General features: G+C 45.9%; 1 protein-coding gene across 1 annotated transcript in view; it reads right to left on the bottom strand.

The window, feature by feature from the left end:
• Positions 1-20,759, bottom strand: part of SERINC3 (serine incorporator 3) — a 40,381-nt gene extending 19,622 nt beyond the window's left edge. Inside the window, exons 1-4 of the mRNA XM_077460221.1 lie at positions 20,605-20,759; positions 6,582-6,743; positions 2,263-2,456; positions 1,158-1,237 (exon numbers count right to left, since the gene is read on the bottom strand). Coding sequence (XP_077316347.1) covers positions 1,158-1,237; positions 2,263-2,456; positions 6,582-6,743; positions 20,605-20,643 — 475 coding nt within the window. The 5' untranslated portion in view covers positions 20,644-20,759. The remainder of the gene's footprint in view (positions 1-1,157; positions 1,238-2,262; positions 2,457-6,581; positions 6,744-20,604) is intronic.
• Between the last annotated feature and the right edge of the window lie 263 nt (positions 20,760-21,022).

Consider the following 21,022-nt stretch of genomic DNA (forward strand, 5'->3'; position numbering starts at 1 on the left):
GGAGGCAACCAGGTGAGGAGTACAAAGGCAAGTGTGTCTTGCCTACAGCCAAGCATGGTGGTGGGAGTGTCATGGTCTGGGGCTGCATGAGTGCTGCCGGTGTTCTGTCAAGACAGGTCCCCCGTCAGATAATGTCTGCCCTGTACTGCGCAGGCGCAGCGCTTGCTCAGTACGGAGGACAAAGGAGACGTCAAAAGTCTCCGAACACGAAAAGCTGTTGATCAGCTGTACACGGTGCCTGCGCAATTAAAACTACATTGTGGCACATGCTCCCGATGCTCGTGCAACTCTGCAAGGGGCGGGTGTATTATTCATTAAACTCTGCAAGGGGCGGAGGCTTACAGAAGAGGCTGCATGATGGGCAGACCTCATACGATGGGGGGTGGATTTCTCAAAGGGGCAGATGTATTATTGAGAAGCGTGTAAGGGCCGGATGCCTACAGAAGAGGCCGTATTTTACAATGAAGGGCAGAGCTGATAAGTTGGGGTGGTTTTATCAATAAAGTACACGTCTTTGCGGGCAAGTCTACACAACTGAAGGGTGCGTTTAGCATCCACCCCTTGCACACTTCAATGAATAATACACCCTCCCCTTGCAGAGTTGCCACATTTTCAATGGGGAGGTGTGTTAGATTGTGTTGAAAAGGATGTATTTTTCTTGAGCTTTTCTTGCGCTTTTTTTTTTGGGCGGAAAAGAAAAAAAAAATTGAAAAAGTTCAACTAAATACAATTATATATAGATTTTAAAAACTGTCCATTTCAGTCTCGGTTTTTGGCCAAGTGCATCCTGAATTTTTGGTTTCGGTTCAGAATTTTCATTTTGGTGCTTTACTAATAAGAACATAAGATAGAACTAGAACTAATAAGAGGAGGCTCCAATGTGGTCAGATTAGGCTCAAAGAGCAACAATAAGAAAAGGTGGATAATCAATGGTACCATAGACCAGTGGTTCTCAACCCTGTCCTTAAGTATTACCAACAGGACATGTTTTGGGAATTTCTCTTGGATAAAATAGCTGTCCAAATATACCAAGCCATTGACTCGGAATTTAAAGCACCTGTGCAAGATAAAGGAAAACCTGCAAACATGGCCTGTAGGGGGGAGGAGAGCATTGAGAACCGCTGCCATAGACAACTAAGTAGGTAATATGTAATTACTTCTTGTAAAGGGTCCTTCTGGAATGTAGAAAGCTCCCACCATTATACCGACAATGGCCAATACTTTGAAGAACCAGAATCTGCAACAAAATCAAGTCCATTAAAATGTTGTTATCAAAGACTGAAGAAAAGAGCTGCCTTTTTATCAAGGGCAACCTAAAAAGTTGGCAGAAAGACAGGCAAAGGTTTAAATTACAAAATCAGAAAAAAAGACTATTTACTACGTGGCAGTGAGAGGTTTGTATCTAAAGCAGTTCCTTAGGGAAAAAAAAAAAAAAGTCCCCATGTGGCCCTCAAAAAAATAAAATGAATAAATAAAACATTTTAAAAAAGTCAGTAGCTACAAATACTGTAGCTGCTGACTTTAATAAAAAGGACACTTACCTGTCCAGGGATCCAGTGCTGTCCTCACCCAGGCTGAGTCTTTGTCGGTCTTCATGTCCCTGGTGCCACCATGCTGACTGTGGGTAGACAGCTGTGGCTCCTTGTGGCTTCACACGGCACGCTGTGCTCTGTAAATGGTCACGCAGCCTTGGACGTGTCCCAATAAGCTGCGGGTAGAGGATGAGGGGCAGAACTTCTTGAGGCTGCATTTTAGGCATTAAGGTGAAAAAAACTTTTTTGATGCAGAGCCTCCCTTTTACTTACCTGCTGCCGATCCCCTTTCAGTGATGGGCATGAGCCCAGTGGCTTTATCCGCCATCTCTCTCCTCATTGGACAGATTGATAGCAGCAGGAGCCACTGGCTCCCGCTGTGGTCAATCAAATGACACGGGAGTGGGACAGAGTCATGCTGTCTGTGTCAATATACGCAGCAGTGGAACTCGGGAGTGAACCCGCACGGGTGCCCCCAGAGAAAGCGGGTCTCTGTGAGGACACCTGATGCAGGGGAGAAGCCAGGAGCGCCGACGGGCACCCCAGAAGAGGATCGGAGCTGCTCTGTGCCAAACCCTTGCACAGTGCAGGTAAGTATAAGAATGTAATTTTATGGAAAAAAAAAAAAAAAACCTTTAAGCAAGGATGGAAGTATACCGACAGATCCAACAACTGCAGCAAAGCCGCACAGGACATGTATATGTGGTATGATAGATGAAGCTCCACTTACCCATTGTGTATGGCAGCCCGGGGGTCCTTGCTGGTCTTCACACCAATCATCAGCAAAGCGAAGACTAGGAAGAACATGGTCATGGCAAAGCTGACGCGATACACGGCCTTATAACCGACCAGAACATCGCAGTCCACATAGCCATTAACACTGGGGATGGTTGTGCCAAATCCTCCTTCACAGAAGCCCGGGATCTGCGGAGTAGGAAATAATATTACTCATTGGGTCTCAGCCAAGGATTCTTCTACTGTGCGTTGTGGACAAACTAAACATTACACACCAGGGAGTAAAATGCGACATGATCTCTGCAAGTCTGCTAGAGAGATTGATTAGAAATTAGATATTGATTAGTGCTCTTCAGTGTAGGTACTTGTGCAGGATCCCCCCCTCTCCCCCAAATGGTGTCTCACTTGGCATCCTGTAAATTTGTTGGGCATTGTATAACATGAGGCATAGCTCTCCAAGTTATAATCTCCTTGGGATAAACATGAAGCATACCAACATGTGATCCGAGGTATTAAGCCCAGAGCTAAGCACCATTACACTCACACATGGAGCTTGTGACCAGCATAAAAGCCCATTATGAATGGATACCATAGACAGAAACCAAAGCCTGAGATCTAGAGATTCGCTGCTTTCGGAGAACCGCTGCAAGGAGGTGACATTCTAACAAAGTTAGTTTATTAACAGACTGTATTAATAAAGGTTGAGTGTTACTATTTATAAAAGGGAATCTGCACCTTTTTTTTTTTTAAAACCACTTAAGGACCGGAAAGAATTGCCCCCCTTAATGACCAGGCCATTTTTTTGTGCGGTAATGCGACGTTGTACTCAAATAAAATGCATGTTCTTTTCCCCACAAATAGAGCTTTCTTTTGGTGGCATTTGACCACTTCTGCAATTTAAATTTTTTGCGCTATAAACAAAAACATTTTTTTTTTAACTATAATAAATATCCCAAAAAATAAATTAAATTTTTTTTCCCCTCAGCTTAGGCAGATATGTATTCTTCTACATATTTTTGGTTAAAAAAAAAAAAAAAAATTATTTAAAATGTTATATTATAATATTTTTTAAATTATATATATATATATATATATATATATATATATATATATATATATATATATATATATATATATATATATATATATATATATATATATATATATATATATATATATATATATATATATATATATATTTTACAATAAGCATATATTGGTTGGCTTGCACAAAACGTATAGCCTTTACAAAATAGGGGATATATTTATGACATTTTTATTAATTCTTTATTTTTTTTATTTATTTTTTTACTAGTAATGGCGGTGATCAGCGATTTTTAGCGGGACTGCGACATTGCGGCAGACAGATCGCGCACTTTTGACACTTTTTTGGGACCACTGACATTTATACAGCCATCAGAGCTAAAAATAGCCACTGATTACAGTATAAATGTCACTGGCAGGGAATGGGTTAACACTAGGGAGCGATCAAGGGGTTAAATGTGTGTCCTAGGGAGTGTTTCTAACTGTGGGGGGGATGGGACTGCCTGGAGAAGGAGACCAATTGCTGTTCATAACCAGTATGAACAGCAGATCTGTCTCCTCTCCCCTGACAGAACGGAGATCTATCCGTTTACATTGTTCTGTCTATCTCAGGAGCGGACATTGTGGCCACAGGGCATGCGCATCGGCTATTAAAGCCTAGTCTAGTGCTCTTAAAGTGGCCAACGTACAGCTACGGCAATTTGCCCAGGGGAGCCAACCTGCCACAGTAACTGCAGCTGCTGGTCCTTAAGTGGTTAAAGTGGTTGTAAACCTCAGACATGAAATATGAACGAAGCGTATCCCTCTTTAGTGTGTACTTGTCTCTATCCAGAGCACCGGGGGGGTTATTTACTAAAGGCAAATCCCCTTTGCACTACAAGTGCAGTCGCTGTAGATCTGAGGGGGACATGCAAGGAAAATAAAAAACAGCATTTTAGCTTGCACATGATTGGATGATAAAATCAGCAGAGCTTCCACTCATTTCAGATCTTCCCTTCAGATCAAAATTGACTGAACTTCCAAGTACACTTGTAGTGCAAAGTGGATTTACCTTTAGTAAATCAACACCTGTGTGTCATTTCTGTGATGATTTGTACTTCTATTATCAGCATGAGTCACTTCTGACAAGTTTTCCTGACACCAAGCGAAAAATGGTGACAGGGGAGGGACCAGTTGATTGACCGCCTCAGCTCTGCTTCTGTGTGCCTTGTCCCTTCCCTCCAATCAGCTTTCACAAACTGTAATTTCAGCTCTCCATCCCCTTTTTTTCAGAACACTCAGACAAAACATTCTGGACTTTGGATGGATGAAGAGAAGACTGCAGATAAACAGGTAAAACGTATGTAGCAGGATTTGTTTCATCTCCGTGTATCCCCTGAGGCCAGTCACTTCACTGGGTATATGGAAGGGTTTACAACCACTTTAAACTAAAGCTACCCTATAACCTAAGGGGCTGCTGAAAGCTCTGTATAGTACATGAACACACACTGGGGGTTATTTACAAAGGGCAAATCCACTTTGCACTCAAAGTGCACTTGGAAGTGCAGTCGCTGTAAATCTAAGGGGAAGATCTGAAATGAGGGGAAGCTCTGCTGATTTTATCATCCAATCATGTGCAAGCTAAAATGCTGTTTTATTTTCCTTGCATGTCCCCCTCAGATCTACAGCGACTTCACTTCCAAGTGCACTTGCATTGCAAAGTGGATTTTCCTTTAGTAAATAACTCCCTTTGTGTTGCTATACATGCCAAAAATTCCAAAACCGCTTCATCATCATCATCATCATCATCTTGTTATGACTAAATGCCAAATGTCATTGTAATGATGCAGCTGTATTGGCGAGCTCAGCAATAATCATCAGCCTCATTACATTCTTCTAGTGCCAAAGAGTGACTGTGGAGATGATTAAACATGAAACCTGGAAATTACCGCCTGTCTGATGACAACAGGAGGCCATGCTAATCAATGAGAACAGCCCAAAATCGCATCTCCTTATAGTTTGCCTTCCCCGATTCCTCCATTACCCCCTCATCAATATGCGAATGAAATTATTACATAAAATAAAACGTCACACACCATTCCATAAACCTCAGCAGATTCCTAATACAGTGGAACCTTGATTAACGAGTAACGCGGTTAACTAGCGCTTTGAAAGACGAGCAACTTTTCTTGAAAAATCCTGACTCAGTTTGCGAGTTGTCTCGCAAAACGAGCAGAATCCAAGAGAATGTGGTGTGCAGTACCGCATTTGGCCAGAGGTGCGGGGGCGCCGGTGACACTCAGAATGGTTTGGAGCCGTTCAGAAATACTCCCGAGTGTTTCTGAGCCTTTCCGAATTCAGCTGAGCTGTCCCGGAGTATTTCCAAGGCTCTCCAGCGCCCCCCCCACCTCTAACCACATGCGGTATTGCATGCAATAGAAGTCAATGCGGAACTAATTAGTCTAATGCCGCGTACACACGATCGGAATTCCGGCCAGAAAAAGACCGATGAGAGCTTTTCATTGGAAAATGCGACCGTATGTACACTCCATCGGAATTTAGCTGTCCAAATTTCCGCCAGCCAAAATTTATAGCATGTTCTCAATTTTCCCAACGGACAAACTTTATCGGTAATTCCGATCGTGTGTATGCAATTCCGACACGCCAACAATCACGCATGCTCAGATTCAACTACGAGACAGAAGCTATTGGCTACTGGCTATTGAACTTCCCTTTTCTAGTCCCGTCATACGTGTTGTACATCACTGCGTTATAAACGATCTGAATTTGGTGTGACCGTGTGTAGGCAAGACAGCTTGAGCCGAATTCTGTCGGAATTCCGTCGGAAACACCATCAGAGATTTTTCCGACGAGAATTCCGATCGTGAGTACGCATTGATTTCTATAGGGAAACTCGCTTTGATATGCGAGTGCTTTGGATTACAAGCATTCTCCTGGAACGGATTATGCTCATAATCCAAGGTTCCACTGTATTGGGAAAAAGATGGCTGAAAGTGCTGAACAGAATTGTGTGCAATGTCTGAGGCTGGCCATACATCATACAATTTTCTTATTCTATTTTTTTTAGATTTACCGTCAGCTATGTAGTAGTACAAGGGCCTCTATTAAAAAAAAAAAAAAAAAGAAAAAAAAAAAAAAAAAAAAAAAAAAGGAGGAGGACATAAAGCAGAAGCCATGACAACGAATGTTTCTGGTTCATCTAATCTGTAGGATTGAAGTAGAGCCTGGATGACCACCACGTGTTATATAATAAATGCGGTCCAAACTTACCTTTTTCAATTGGTCCGCTATCCCAGGGGTGAGCATGAGACAGGACAGGAAAGTGCCCAGCAACATGAGGAATGCATAGACGAGACGGGTCACCGTGGAATTACCGGTGCTGGGGCAGCATCGACACAAGATACACGTGGCACTGCTACACAGGCATGGAATCTGCAAGAGACAGAAAAGTCATTATGAAGCGTCCAGTTATGGGTGAAGAGGTATTTAAAAAAAAAAAAAAAAAAAAAAAAAAAAAAAGGGGGGGGGGGGGGTTCTGCTAGTTATGGAACATGAGGTTTCGCATACAATTTCCACAGTTCAATACAGACAGCTATTAAAGTGGTTGTAAACCCTCCCCCACAACTTTGTCCCATGTAAATCAGCATACAAAACCCTAATGAACACTGCTTGTAGATATCTCCTTACTTGCTTAGTATTGTTGTAATCCTTGTTGTTCTGTAGAATGACGTCACTGAGCATGCCCAGATCTCCCCTGATTTAAGGCACACTCTCTATGTCTTATCTATCTGTTATCAGGACTTCCTATGGCACAGCACTGAACTCTGCTAATCACTCAGAGATTCCTCCTACACACCATGTGACATAACATACAGTCTAAACTTAGCCATTACTGTAGTCTTATCAGCTGAAGCTGATAAGTCTGACAAAGGGAAACATTAGACATCGGCACAAGTAAATACTATGAAATAAACTAGTCAGCTATGAACAGGGAAGCAGGGTTGCCATAGAAACGTTGGATTGAGAAGGAGGCTTGGTTAACAGTACAGGAAGTGCTCAATGTAAGGATGGAAATACACTCCACTGTGGACTCAGAAAACAATACTTAAGATGGTGCTGCCTAACCCCTGGAAACAAGTTTTTTAAAGTTTCTTTAAACAGTAAGTAATATGAGATTTGGGCTGGATTACAGTGGCTATAGTCTGATAATGACTTATTATAATGGACTAAATGAAAAGAAGCATCAGAGTGGGAGAGTTTACTTCCTCAGACTGAATAGACATTGTTATCTGCTAAAACGTATGTGAACGACTCTCCGATTTTCTGCAGGACTATGAAGTGAAGGGAGAGGAGATTCATGGGTGACAAACAGCAGCACCTGAGCCGCCGGGTCTGTTCTAGGGAATATAAATATATTCATATGAAGTGTACCCCTTGCACACGGGGCTGTTTAGCTGCAGTGCGTCCCTCCTTGCGTTTTTAGTGGCCTGAAAGAGACAGGTGCAGCAGCCAACCTTCTTGTGACCATATTAAACCAATCGGGGGCTAACCATACACGCTTATGGTCCATACACACGATCCGAATATCGCACGAAAACTGCCGTCCGAGGAAGAATCGGATCGTGTGTACACTACTTATGAGAGCCGATCAGGACAGTTCATCCAATATTATTCGGCCAGGCAAGCACGAAAATTTTCCTTGTACAATTCCAGATCGTGAGATTTTCATTTAGTCAGTATAGATGACGTCCGAAAATACAATACAAATACATTACAACACATGACATCACGTCAGATTTTTTTTTTTCTATCGTATGAGAATTTGTGACTTTATTTACCTATTCAATTTCTACTATTAAGCGAAAAAAGGTCATACGATATTTGGAACGTGTGTACGGGCCATTAGACTGTACAGCAGAAACAAATCGATTCCGCCACCCACATTAAACATCATGGACAGAGGAATCTGCACCAGCTAGTGCATTCAAGAAGCCGATGCACCCACCTCTTCCCAAATACTTGAACAGTAACTGCCATGGACTAGATGTGGTCACTGTCTGGCTGACAATCTTCCACTCACCTCTTGATTTTGAAAACTCTCCATGTCAGGTTGAGAGTTGCCAAGTGAACCACCCATGGCTCTAATTTTGCCAAATGCTTGCTGAATCGGCCAAAATTCAAACAGTGTATAACTAGCTTTACATAGGGAGTCCGCAGTCCTGTGTAAGCTATGACTCCAGAGGCTTGAAGACCACGCAGGGCCCCAACAGAGACCTGAAGACCACGCAGGGCCCCAACAGAGACCTGAAGACCACGCAGGGCCCCAACAGAGACCTGAAGACCACGCAGGGCCCCAACAGAGACCTGAAGACCACGCAGGGCCCCAACAGAGACCTGAAGACCACGCAGGGCCCCAACAGAGACCTGAAGACCACGCAGGGCCCCAACAGAGACCTGAAGACCACGCAGGGCCCCAACAGAGACCTGAAGACCACGCAGGGCCCCAACAGAGACCTGAAGACCACGCAGGGCCCCAACAGAGACCTGAAGACCACGCAGGGCCCCAACAGAGACCTGAAGACCACGCAGGGCCCCAACAGAGACCTGAAGACCACACAGGGCCCCAACAGAGACCTGAAGACCACACAGGGCCCCAACAGAGACCTGAAGACCACGCAGGGCCCCAACAGAGACCTGAAGACCACACAGGGCCCCAACGGAGACTTGAAGACCACAAAGGGCCCCAACAGAGACTTGAAGAAGACCACACAGGGCCTCAAGACAGCAGCAGGAAAGAGTGGTTCCCATTGCTGTTTCCGAGACTGAGGAGGGAGAGACATTTTGCTCTTGTGCTTATCGCTGGATCGGCTCAGGTAAGTATTAGGGGGGGCTACCCACAGAAGATTTTACCACCTTAAAGTGGAGTTCCACCCATTTTAAAGTCAGCAGCTACAAAAAGTGTAGCTGCTGACTTTTAATAATCAGACACTCACCTGTCCCACAGTGCAGCAATGCGGGTGCAGGAAGCCTCGCTTCCCTGCCCCTCCTCTCAGAGGTGCCGGCATTCTAACTGTGGGCGCCCGGCTGTGGCTGGGTGCCCATAAAAACAGAGTATCCGCACCTCTCCCAAAAAAATGACATGCCAAAAAGTGGCATGTCAGGGGGTCACCTGCACGTAAAGCTGAAGTTCCGTTTTTGGGTGGCACTCCGCTTTAATGCAGGTAATGCATGGAGGTAAAACAAAACCTTCAGCCTGTAGAACCACTTTAAAGAAGAATTCCAGCTTTCCTATCACTTTAAATAATATGTTTGGACCAGTATTTCCAATACAAAACAATGCGGTAGTTGTGTGTGCTGCACTGTATTTTAGAAGCATTAGCTACATACAGCAAGCAGCACCGTGTTCCGACAACAGCGTGGATGACTTCCCGTCTGCTGCCAAACTAAATAGATTGGGCTGAGTACTTCTCTGCTATTGAGGAAAAGCCTTGTAGTTTTATTTGATGAATGCAAACCCCTTATTGATTGACTGAGGTGAAAACGGAGTCAAAGGAAATCTTTTACTCACCGATTAAAAGAAGTTTTTTTTTTTTTTTTTTTAAGAACCCTACTTACCAAGGTGGATGCTGCCCCTGCCAGCTCTCGGCCCACATTCACACTGAGGGCAGGCTTGAAATCGTGTGCGTTCTGCTGAATGCGCACAATTTCAAACAAGCGTTCTAGTCCAACTTCCGGGGCAATTTGTCAGACATCTGTGTGGGTTCATGCACAGATGTCTATTGAAATTGCCCCTTAATCCCCAAAAGTAGTGCAGAAACGACTTTTGGGAATCAGTGCGGCACCGCAAAATCGGCGTTGCACAGATTTGGACGGTGCTATTGCCAGAAATAGGCTCTGATTTGGAATGCGATTTGACATGTCAAATCGGCCCAATGTGAATGTGGGCTAAGGCTGAGAACTGAGCAATCAAACACTGCTCATCACTCAGAGCTCTGTGAACACAGCTGGTGACTGTCACCAGCTCTCTGCTCTGCCTCCTCACTAGAGCGCTCGGCTGTGGAGGGGGCATGAGAGGCTGGCTCAGGCTCTCAGTGACTCGCTGAGAGGCCAAGCCTGGTGCCAGTTCAGGGATCTGGGTGGATCCCGACCATATGGTCACGAAATTTCCCGAGCCTGGACCAGTTCTGTGATGTCAGCCGACAACATGTCTTGAGCCCGATGTTTGCTTGAAACGGGTCACAGGAGTGCAGAACTAACTGTACTCCTGTGATCCACAGAACAAGTACAGACAAATCAGCTTTGCTTTAAAAATACAAGGTTTGTCCTGGATGGAGAAGCACATAGCTCAACTTTCTTTAATTACAGCAAGAGTGGTCTGTTGGAACCCAGCACCACATACTGTATGTAGTTAATGCTGCTACAGTATAATATAATGCAGCCAGCAGCCGCATTGTTTGGCAATGGAAAAGGTTCATTTGGGCCAGCTTGGCCCGAACAAATTTAAGTGTTAGAAAAAGCTGGAATTGTAGCTGAATGTATCCTGGCTTTCTTCTGACTGGCAATCACTAGATCATGTGCTGGGTGTATGTGGAATGTACTAAAGGTTATCTTGTACCTCTCAGTGTCTGCTTCTGTGTTCTGGTGAATAGAGGTCCTCTGAATTCCTGTACAAAGTCGTTCCGTGCAGATATTAGGGGAATTAAGAAAGGTTAACAAATCTATATCACACTGGTAAATTATTACTCTGTACCACCTCCATGTCTGCCGAATCAGAGCTCCCCTACAGAATGGAAGCTTCTCCCTACAGAGCAGACTGACCGTCATCCGTGGTCATCTGTGGACGTCATACCACGTCTGTGCAGATCTGCAAATCAGCATACTGGGAAAGCAGCATGTGATCAAGGACCTGTACTGTCCTGCGGTTCCATCACCTACAGCTGTCAGATTTCACTGAAGGAGGGGTGTGAAAACCTTGGCATCCATAATGCTACTACTTGGACTATTTATCACCTCCCACCACCATTACTAGTAATGGCGGCGATCAGCGATTTTTAACAGTGACACCAATACAGTGATCAGTGCTAAAAAACAAATATGCACTGTCACTATACTAATGATACTGGCAAGGAAGGGGTTAACATCCGGGGCGATCAAAGCGTTAAAGAGGAAGTAAACCCAGATGGGTTTTACTTCCTCTTTGTTTCCCTGGAAAGGTAAAGCATAATGGGCTACTATGCATCACATAGTAGTCCATTATGTGTCACTTACCTGCAGGAGAAGCCCGCAATGTCCCCGTCTTCCTCGCTAGTAGCGAGCGTCCATTCTTCACCCCTCTTCCTTCCGGGGCCGCGAACTCCAGCTCTGTGACTGACCAGAGTCGCATGACGTCACTCCTGCACATGTGTGCGGGAGCCACCTTTAACGGCATGACCCGAGCTAGAAACGGCACAGCGTGCCCTTTAACTCTGGCGCATGCTCAGAAGAAATCGCCATAAGGCAATTTGCAAATATCTCTTAGACCGTGCAGGTCTGGGAGGTATTTCAAGCACCTAAAGGTAAGCTTGAATCTAGGCTTACCTGTAGGTTAAAGTGGTTGCAAAGGGTTTACAACCACTTTAAGTGTGTTCCTAGGGCAGCGATTCTCAACCGGGGTTCTGTGGAACCCTAGTGTTCCTCCAGAGGTTGCTAGGGGTTCCTTCAGCATTGGGCCATTTCTGCCTCTTGGGATAAGTTTCCACTCACACCATTGATTTTTAGCTATCTGTAAGGAGGTAATTCTTCCCAATGACCACAAGCGTAAGGACCATTCTTCCCACTGACCATCACACTAATGTATCACGAGTTGTAGATTTCTCATTTTTAGCAGAGGTTCCCCTAGACTGGAGAACTATTTCAAGGGTTCCTCTGTGTTGAAAAGGTTGAGAAAGGCTGCCCTAGGGGGTGCTCTGTGTGGGGATGCTTGTACTTGGTAAGACAGATCCATGTTCCTGCTTAGCAGAAAAAGCTGTCTGCCTAGTCTATCATGAACGATCGATTGGCTCCTGCTGTGTCCAATCACAGCAGGAGCTGGTTGCCAGTGGCGCGTGTCTGCAACGCAAACGTGATCACGTATAGGTACGCGATTTCACCTGTAGGAGCCGCTCTCGCGGGCGGTCCGCAACTGGTTAAAGTAGAGCTATAGGCAAAAGTTTATTTTTTCCACTTTGGATCGAGCCAGGGAGTGTTATAACCTCTGTCAAAAATGTTTTTCACCATCTGCGTCCCATTTTAATTCCTTCACATCCTGTCACATAGCCAAACAGGAAGTGGGACGTTAAGGGAATTCCTTGGGGACCCGCCAAGCCATCAAACCTAGTGTTTCTAGCTCAGATTACACAAACAGCTGAATAACTCAAATGGAGCAACTCTCAACCTCTACTTTCTAAGCATGGCTCCATAGAGGAATTCAATTATAGAAAATGTGAATAATATCAGCTAATACCCAACTCTTTAGAATAAAAACTTCCCTCTGACTTTGGCACGGCTCTACTTCCAGTCTAACCTGTACAGATCACATGTCTCCATGTACGGCAGATAAGAGGAATCTGCAAAGTTACAAGGCCAAAGATCGATCTGCTGGAGCGAGGATCAGGTCTGTCAATATAAAAGCCAGCAGGGACAGTTATGAATCAAGAGCGGCTTCTTCAGTAGGACTTTTACTTTCAGCTGGTGTAATGGTGTCATAGGTGTCCTGTACACAACCTCACCTGATAGAACTATGTGATAACACAACGTCCCTGAGAGAGAACGACTTCTTACAGCACTCAGGAAAGAGGATCTCTAGTTTTTTTTTAAATCCTTAATGAAAGGATGAGCATTTCAAAGCCAACATTAACTAGTTGCCACCCACCGTCCAATGACAGCGCGGAGGTACGGCTCTGGTATGTCATATGACCGCGTCCCAGAACGGCTGTGCCGTGTTGCTAAGACACGGAGTGACCCCGATCTCTGTAAAGAGTCGCAATAACCATGTGATCGGCTGTGTCCAATCATAGCCGGTCACATGTAAACACAGAAATGTCAGTAATCGGCACTCCTCTCCTCACACTGACAGAGCGTGTGGCGAGGAGAGCCAATAAGTGGCATCTCCTCACAGGAGAGGAGACATCTACGCATGTAATCAGGGCACTGATCATCAGTGCCCTGATTACAATAGCGTCACCAGTGCCACAAATCAGTGCCGGCGAGGAGTGCCTACCAGTGCCATTAGTGATGCCAGATGCATGAAAGAGCCACCAGCTCTGACACTCCACTTAGTGAAGTGATAGCAACCAAAGAAGACATCTTCCAAGATAAGGGACTAACAGTTTAACTGGTTAAGAAAAAAAAATGGCCTCTGCAAAGACAGCCAAGAGCAAATCCCAGTCCCAAAGACACTAGAGTGGCCTGACATGTGGGACCATCTATGCTACACACTGTACGAAGTATGAATCCAGAAGTGAGAAACAATGGCCTCTGGAAAAAATGGATAGGCAGGAACTTGAACCCTGAATGGTACTTAAAGGCCAATCTCCTTTCCCCTACTGAATGGAGAAAGAGAAGAAAATTTCACACTCAGATTCCTGTGAGTGCCACTTCGTAGCTTCCCCCAGGAAAAACAATATTTCTAAGTCCTGTAATCTAGGTTCCCTGAAACCAGCTTCCCGGGCTCAACAGTGTGGAGATACAGGACTCCAGACCATTAGGCCCCACTGGCCTGGGAGTGTTCAAGGAGCGACCCCCCGCAAGACTCGCTATATCAACATATCAAAGCCCCGCTAGGCTAATTCGGCAAACACTATTATCAGTGTTACCACCTCCTGGATTCTTCGCAAAAGACGTGGGAGAAAGCATCAAATACTGTAAGGGAGAACTGGTCCCTAAAAGGTGCTACCAGTGCATCTGCCCCTATTGCCAGTGGGAATTTCGTCCCAGACACAACCTGTTCCCACTTGTTGAACTTGGAATCTAGTAGATTCACCTGCAGAGTTCCCCCTGCCATTACTGGATTACACCTACAACTGGTTTGTCCCAACACGCAGAGCAAGGCGTACTGGCCAACAATCCAATATAATTGATGGGCATTGGGCAGTACTTACAACTGTGGAGACCAAGTCCACTGAACTATAGCCACCTTCAAACCAACTGGAGAAGCAGGCATCAGTGGTTATCTTGTCCATCTCTTATCCAGATCTTGAACCATCAACCAGCAATCTTAGCTCTGTAATACCCCAGGAACAGAGCCCTCTGGCAATCCAATGCCTGGAACTTCATGTTCCAGACAGAGAGAATGATCCTCTACCAAAGACCTGTAGTAGGACTGTATGTAGGGAATGTGCCTTGACCTTGATACAACTTCCTCCTGCAGAAATGCATCTAAGGAAAATCTGGAACAGACTGCTTCCTAAACAAAGATTATTGAAGTAAACAGATTGGCACATCCAATACTCACACTTCACTAGTATCCATGGGCTGGTGTTATGTCTCCAGGAGGCCCTACCTGGTATTCCCAAAACCACATGGCTTTACCATGGCCACCTTTCCCCTTCCTGCTTATATAGAAATAGGCCATACTGAGCAACCTGCGCCCTCTAGTGGCTGGAGGAGAAGCAACAGACCACATCACTAAGTACATAGCATGATTCAACAGCCCACTGCTCCCAGTGGCCACCGGGAGAACAGACAGACAGTCAGATCTCTCTCATTTTTTTCCCCAAAAGACAAACAGAAAACAAATGCAGACTTTAGTCCAATCTTTACTCATCACGGTGAGCTTTGTCATAAAAGACCTTCAGAGACTGGGTCCCCTTTAATGTGGCGTCTACTCCCCTGGACCTGTATAACACCCTGCAGGAAAGCACCTTGGTCAGAACAAACACTGCACAGGTTTCCATTACTCAGTGTCCAGCGCCATAAGGCTGCATTACAGGCAAAACCTTCCAATGAGGCTCAGGTACCATCCATTTTGGCTGATAGCTTTTTCGAATGGATCCGATCGAAGTCCATGATTCTTAATAGAACCGTCCAGACCTCCAATGAGAACATCCACCTAACAGACACTGGTGAAAAAAAAAAAACAGAGAGGTACTTCCTGTGTAGGAGGAGTTATATAGGGGGGACTTCTTGTTTCATTGATCTACCAGTGTCCATTCACCAGTAGGTGGCTTATAACCCAGTTAATTATTATGGCTGCTCTGTGTCCTGTGATGTACGATTAAAAAAAAAAAATATTTTTTTAAACACACATTATTTATTTTTATATATATATATATATATATATATATATATATATATATATATATATATATATATATATATATATATATATATATATATACACACACATACATATACATATACACACACACACACACACACACAATATACATATACCTCTCTGATGCTATCCAAACTCGAAAAAGGTTTTCCTTTAGTTGTACTTTAAAACTCAAGTGCAATGTATGCATATATCACTTCCTTCCCGATCAATGTGTAATTACGTTTCCCTCCCCCCCCACCCCCAATCAAAAACTTTGGTTTTGACGATTTTTTTTTTACATCACTGGCTCTCAAAAAAACTCTTTGCTCTGAGTTTGGTAGGAGGGGCTGCTAGGCTCCTGTACACATCACAGCACCCTGCCTGGCATGTTCTTTCTTAGGCAGGAGCATTATATGAAAGAACACATCCCAGCATCCCTTGAGATGTGCATGCTCCTACCTGCTGACTGCTGACTTTAGCTGTGCAATCTGCTGATCAGTTGTAATCCTTTCATTTCCTGTGTAAATTACTTGATTTGCTTGATGGCAGTGGAAATGACAGTACAGATCAGGAGAAGTAATTAATGAATGATGACCTTCAGACAGGAAATGAAAGCAGGTTCAAGATAGCTGATACAGTTTCAAAGGGATAGAATGTGGAGATACAAGCGTTTTCCTTTAGTAACCAATCAACCTTTATGTCCAGGCAGCCCATACAGGCAAGGCGACACCTGATTGGCTACTGTGAATGCATTTTTTTTTTTTTTAAGCTCCAAAATAGAGAAATGGTGTACAGTGCACCAGGAAAGCATTCACAGCACTTCACTTTTTCCACATTTTGTTATGTTACGTTACAGCCTTATTCCAAAATGGATTAACCACTTGAGACCCGCAATACGTCTATTGACGTCATGGGGTTTCGCTGGTTATATCTAAATGATGCCCGAGTCCACAGACATCATTCAGATATTGCCGTTTTCAGCCGGCGATTCCCTACACCATAAGAACGATCATAGCGGCTGTTCCGCCGCTTGATCGTTCTTACAGGCGGCGGAAGGGGACGCCCCTCCCCTCCTGCCGCCCTCCGGTGCTTCTACCGACTCACCGTTTCCAACGGTGAGTCGGTCACATGATCCGCCGGCCCCAGCATGTGATCATAGAGATTTCCGGCGGACTAGATTGTCCCCGGAGTCTCTATGGTCGTTCGGAGGCCGGGCGCGATGTTATGACGTCACGCCCGGCCTCGGTATTCAAATTAACGGCGCCAATCTGGCTAGGAAGCCAGGATCGTTTTTTTTTTTTATTCTTCCCAGCCTAGAGGTGAGATATGGGGTCTTATTGACCCCATATTTCACTGTAAATAGGTCTGATCGTGCCATATTCCTATTACAAGGGATGTTTACATTCCTTGTAATAGGAATAAAAGTCATACATTTTTTATTTTTTTTATTTTTTTTTTAAGTGTAAAACTAAAAAAATAAAAATAAAATTAACAATAAAAAAAAAAAAAAAAAAGTTGGAATGACCGCCATTGTATTCTCTAGGGTCTTTGCTAAAAAAGCATATATAATGTTTGGGGGTTCTATGTAATTTTCTAGCAAAAAAATTAGGAATTTTACATGTAGGAGAGAAATGTCAGAATTGGCCTGGGTCTGAAGTGGTTAAACTCATTATTTTCCTCAAAATTCTACAAACAATACCCCATAATGACAAGGTAAAAGGTTTTGTTTTTTTAATCTTTGCACATTTATATAAAAAAACAAAAAAAAAAATAATCCCATGTACACAATATTCACAGCCTTTGCTCAATTCTTTGTTGAAGCACCTTTGGCGCCAATTACAGCCTCAAGTCTTTTTGAGTATGATGTTACAAGCTTGGCACACCTATTTTTGGGCACTTTCTCCCATTCTTCTTTGCAGGACCTCTCAAGCTCCACCAGGCTGGATGGGAAATGTCGGTGCACAGCCATTTTCAGATCTCTTCAGAGACGTTCAATCGGGTTGAAGTCTGGGCCACTCACGGACATTCACAGAGTTGTCCTGTAGCCACTCCTTTGTTATTATGGCTGTGTGCTTAGGGTTGTTGTCCTGTTAGAAGATGGACCTTCATCCCACTCTGGAGCAGGTTTTCATCAGGGATGTCTCTTTACATTGCGGCATTCACCTTTCCCTCCATCCTGACTAGTCTCCCAGTTCCTGCCGCTGAAAAACTTCCCCGCAGCATGATGCGGCCACCACCATGCTTTACTGCAGGGATGTTATTGGCCAGGTGATGAGCTGGGGGTGGTTCCCCCAAACATGACGCTTGCCATTCAGGCCAAAGAGGTCAATCTTTGTTTCATCAGACCAGAGAATTCTCATGGCCCAAGAGTGCTTCAGGTGCCTTTTGGCAAACTCCAGACAGGTTGTCATGTGCCTTTTACTGAGGAGTGGCTTCCGTCTGGTCCCTTTACTGTACAGGTCTGATTGGTGGAGTGCTGCAGAGATGGTTGTTCTTCTGGAAGGTTCTCCTCTCTCCACAGAGAAATGCTGGAGCTCTTTCAGAGTGACCATCGGGTTCTTGGTCACCTCTCTAAGACCCTTCTCCCCCGATCGCTCAGTTTGGCCGGGTGGTCTGCTCTAGGAAGAGTCTTGGTGGTTCCAAACTTCTTCCATTTACAGATGATGGAGGCCACTGTGCTCATTGGAGAGGGGGTGTGGTCGAGCTCCATGTCTGAATGGACACAGGGAGCTGTGACTCAGTTTAGGTGCCCCCGTAGCAAGTTGCTTATTGTGGGGGCACTGAAAAGGAGGGAGGAGCCAGGAGCTCAGAAGAGGGACCCGAGAAGAGGAGGATCTGGGCTGCTCTGTGCTAATCCACTACAACAGAGCAGGTAAGTGTAACATGTTTGTTATTTTTATAGGAAAAAAGAAACAAGACTTTACAATCACTTTAACTGTGGGACCTTATATAGACAGGTGTGTGCCTTTCCAAATACTGTCCAATCAACTGAATGTACCCCAAGTGGACCCCAATCAAGTTGTAGAAACATCTGAGGGATGATCAGTGGAAACAGGAGGGGCCTGAGCTTAGTTCAGTGTCATAGCAAAGGCCGTGTATTTACGTATATGGGATTTTTTTCAAACATTTCAAACTTCTTTCACGTAAATAACAATATGGGGTATTGTTTTGTAGAAATGTGAGGAAGATAATGAATTTAATCCATTTTGGAATAAGGCTAAAACATTACAAAATGTGGAAAACGTGAAGGGGGAATCTTCCAATAAAGACACTTATTTTGGGGATAAGAGGTGATTTCCTCTGACTTCCTGTTGTGTCTCCGTTACAGGAAATGAAAAGAAATGTACCCAATGGGACCTAAACACCAAAACAACTGGTGGGGGTTCTACCCTTCTCTACTATATCTGAAAAAAAAAAAAAAAGAGAGAATGACGTTTTTATTCCCTATACAAAGACTTGAGAGCGCAGAACACAAAGCTCTAGCAGAGGAATAAGGATGTCAGTTTTCAGCCATGTGACCAGAATTTCCATACTGATCGGACCGACCCGTCCCCGTGCCACACACTGATCTGACCCACCGGTCCCCGTGCCACACACTGATCTGACCCACCGGTCCCCGTGCCACACACTGATCTGACCCACCGGTCCCCGTCCCACACACTGATCTGACCCACCGGTCCCCGTCCCACACACACTGATCTGACCCACCGGTACCCGACCCACACACACTGATCTGACCCACCGGTCCCCGTCCCACACACACTGATCTGACCCACCGGTCCCCGTCCCACACACACTGATCTGACCCACCGGTCCCCGTCCCACACACACTGATCTGACCCACCGGTCCCCGTCCCCCACACACTGATCTGACCCACCGGTCCCCGTCCCCCACACACTGATCTGACCCACCGGTCCCCGTCCCCCACACACTGATCTGACCCACCGGTCCCCGTCCCCCACACACTGATCTGACCCACCGGTCCCCGTCCCCCACACACTGATCTGACCCACCGGTCCCCGTCCCCCACACACTGATCTGACCCACCGGTCCCCGTCCCCCACACACTGATCTGACCCACCGGTCCCGGTCCCACACACACTGATCTGACCCACCGGTCCCGGTCCCACACACACTGATCTGACCCACCGGTCCCGGTCCCACACACTGATCTGACCCACCGGTCCCGGTCCCACACACTGATCTGACCCACCGGTCCCGGTCCCACACACTGATCTGACCCACCCGTCCCGGTCCCACACACTGATCTGACCCACCGGTCCCGGTCCCACACACTGATCTGACCCACCGGTCCCCGTCCCACACACACTGATCTGACCCACCGGTCCCCGTCCCACACACACTGATCTGACCCACCGGTCCCCGTCCCACACACACTGATCTGACCCACCGGTCCCGGTCCCACACACACTGATCTGACCCACCGGTCCCGGTCCCACACACACTGATCTGACCCACCGGTCCCGGTCCCACACACTGATCTGACCCAGCGGTCCCCGTCCCACGCACACTGATCTGACCCAGCGGTCCCCGTCCCACACACACTGATCTGACCCAGCGGTCCCCGTGCCACACACTGATCTGACCCACCGGTCCCCGTCCCACACACTGATCTGACCCACCGGTCCCCGTCCCACACACTGATCTGACCCACCGGTCCCCGTCCCACACACTGATCTGACCCACCGGTCCCCGTGCCACACACTGATCTGACCCACCGGTCCCCGTGCCACACACTGATCTGACCCACCGGTCCCCGTCCCACACACTGATCTGACCCACCGGTCCCCGTCCCACACACTGATCTGACCCACCGGTCCCCGTGCCACACACTGATCTGACCCACCGTCCCCGTCCCACCTATACAATGACAGGGCAGACAGGTACCAACAACCAGACATGACTAATCAAAATCCAATTTCGCCTCTCAGATGACAGCCAGGTACCCCCATAACCAGACATGACTAATAGATCCCCCATGAACCATGTCTTACCCAGCTGGCGACAGAGCAGATGCCCAGCACGCCCCCCATATTCTCTCGGTCGGCTCTGTTTACAGTCAGACAACAATAGTCCTCCTTCCCTTCCTGTCTCTCTGCAGACACTGACGTCGCCCTGCGTCCTTACGTCACTCCCCTCTGCAGCTCGGACCCCACCCATCGTCTCCAGGAGAAGGCATAGTTCGCGCAGGCGTACTAGGAGAAGCCGGTCTGCATTCCTGAGGAGCGCGACTTGTGGCACTGCGCATGCGCATGAGGTAAATGTAGTGCTGACTGTGTGGGTTGTGATTGGAGTGCAGTGTACACACTATACAGTCAGGGCTTCTCCGAGTGTCACCACATGTCTTATTATTATTATTGGAGCTAATGTGCAAGACATATCATCAGTGTGTCCAATCCCAGAGGTCACAGA

Source organism: Lithobates pipiens, unplaced genomic scaffold (genome assembly GCF_037356315.1).
Source record: "Lithobates pipiens isolate NorthernLeopardFrog02 unplaced genomic scaffold, aLitPip1_a1.2 Scaffold_28, whole genome shotgun sequence".
NCBI classification, from domain to species: domain Eukaryota; kingdom Metazoa; phylum Chordata; class Amphibia; order Anura; family Ranidae; genus Lithobates; species Lithobates pipiens.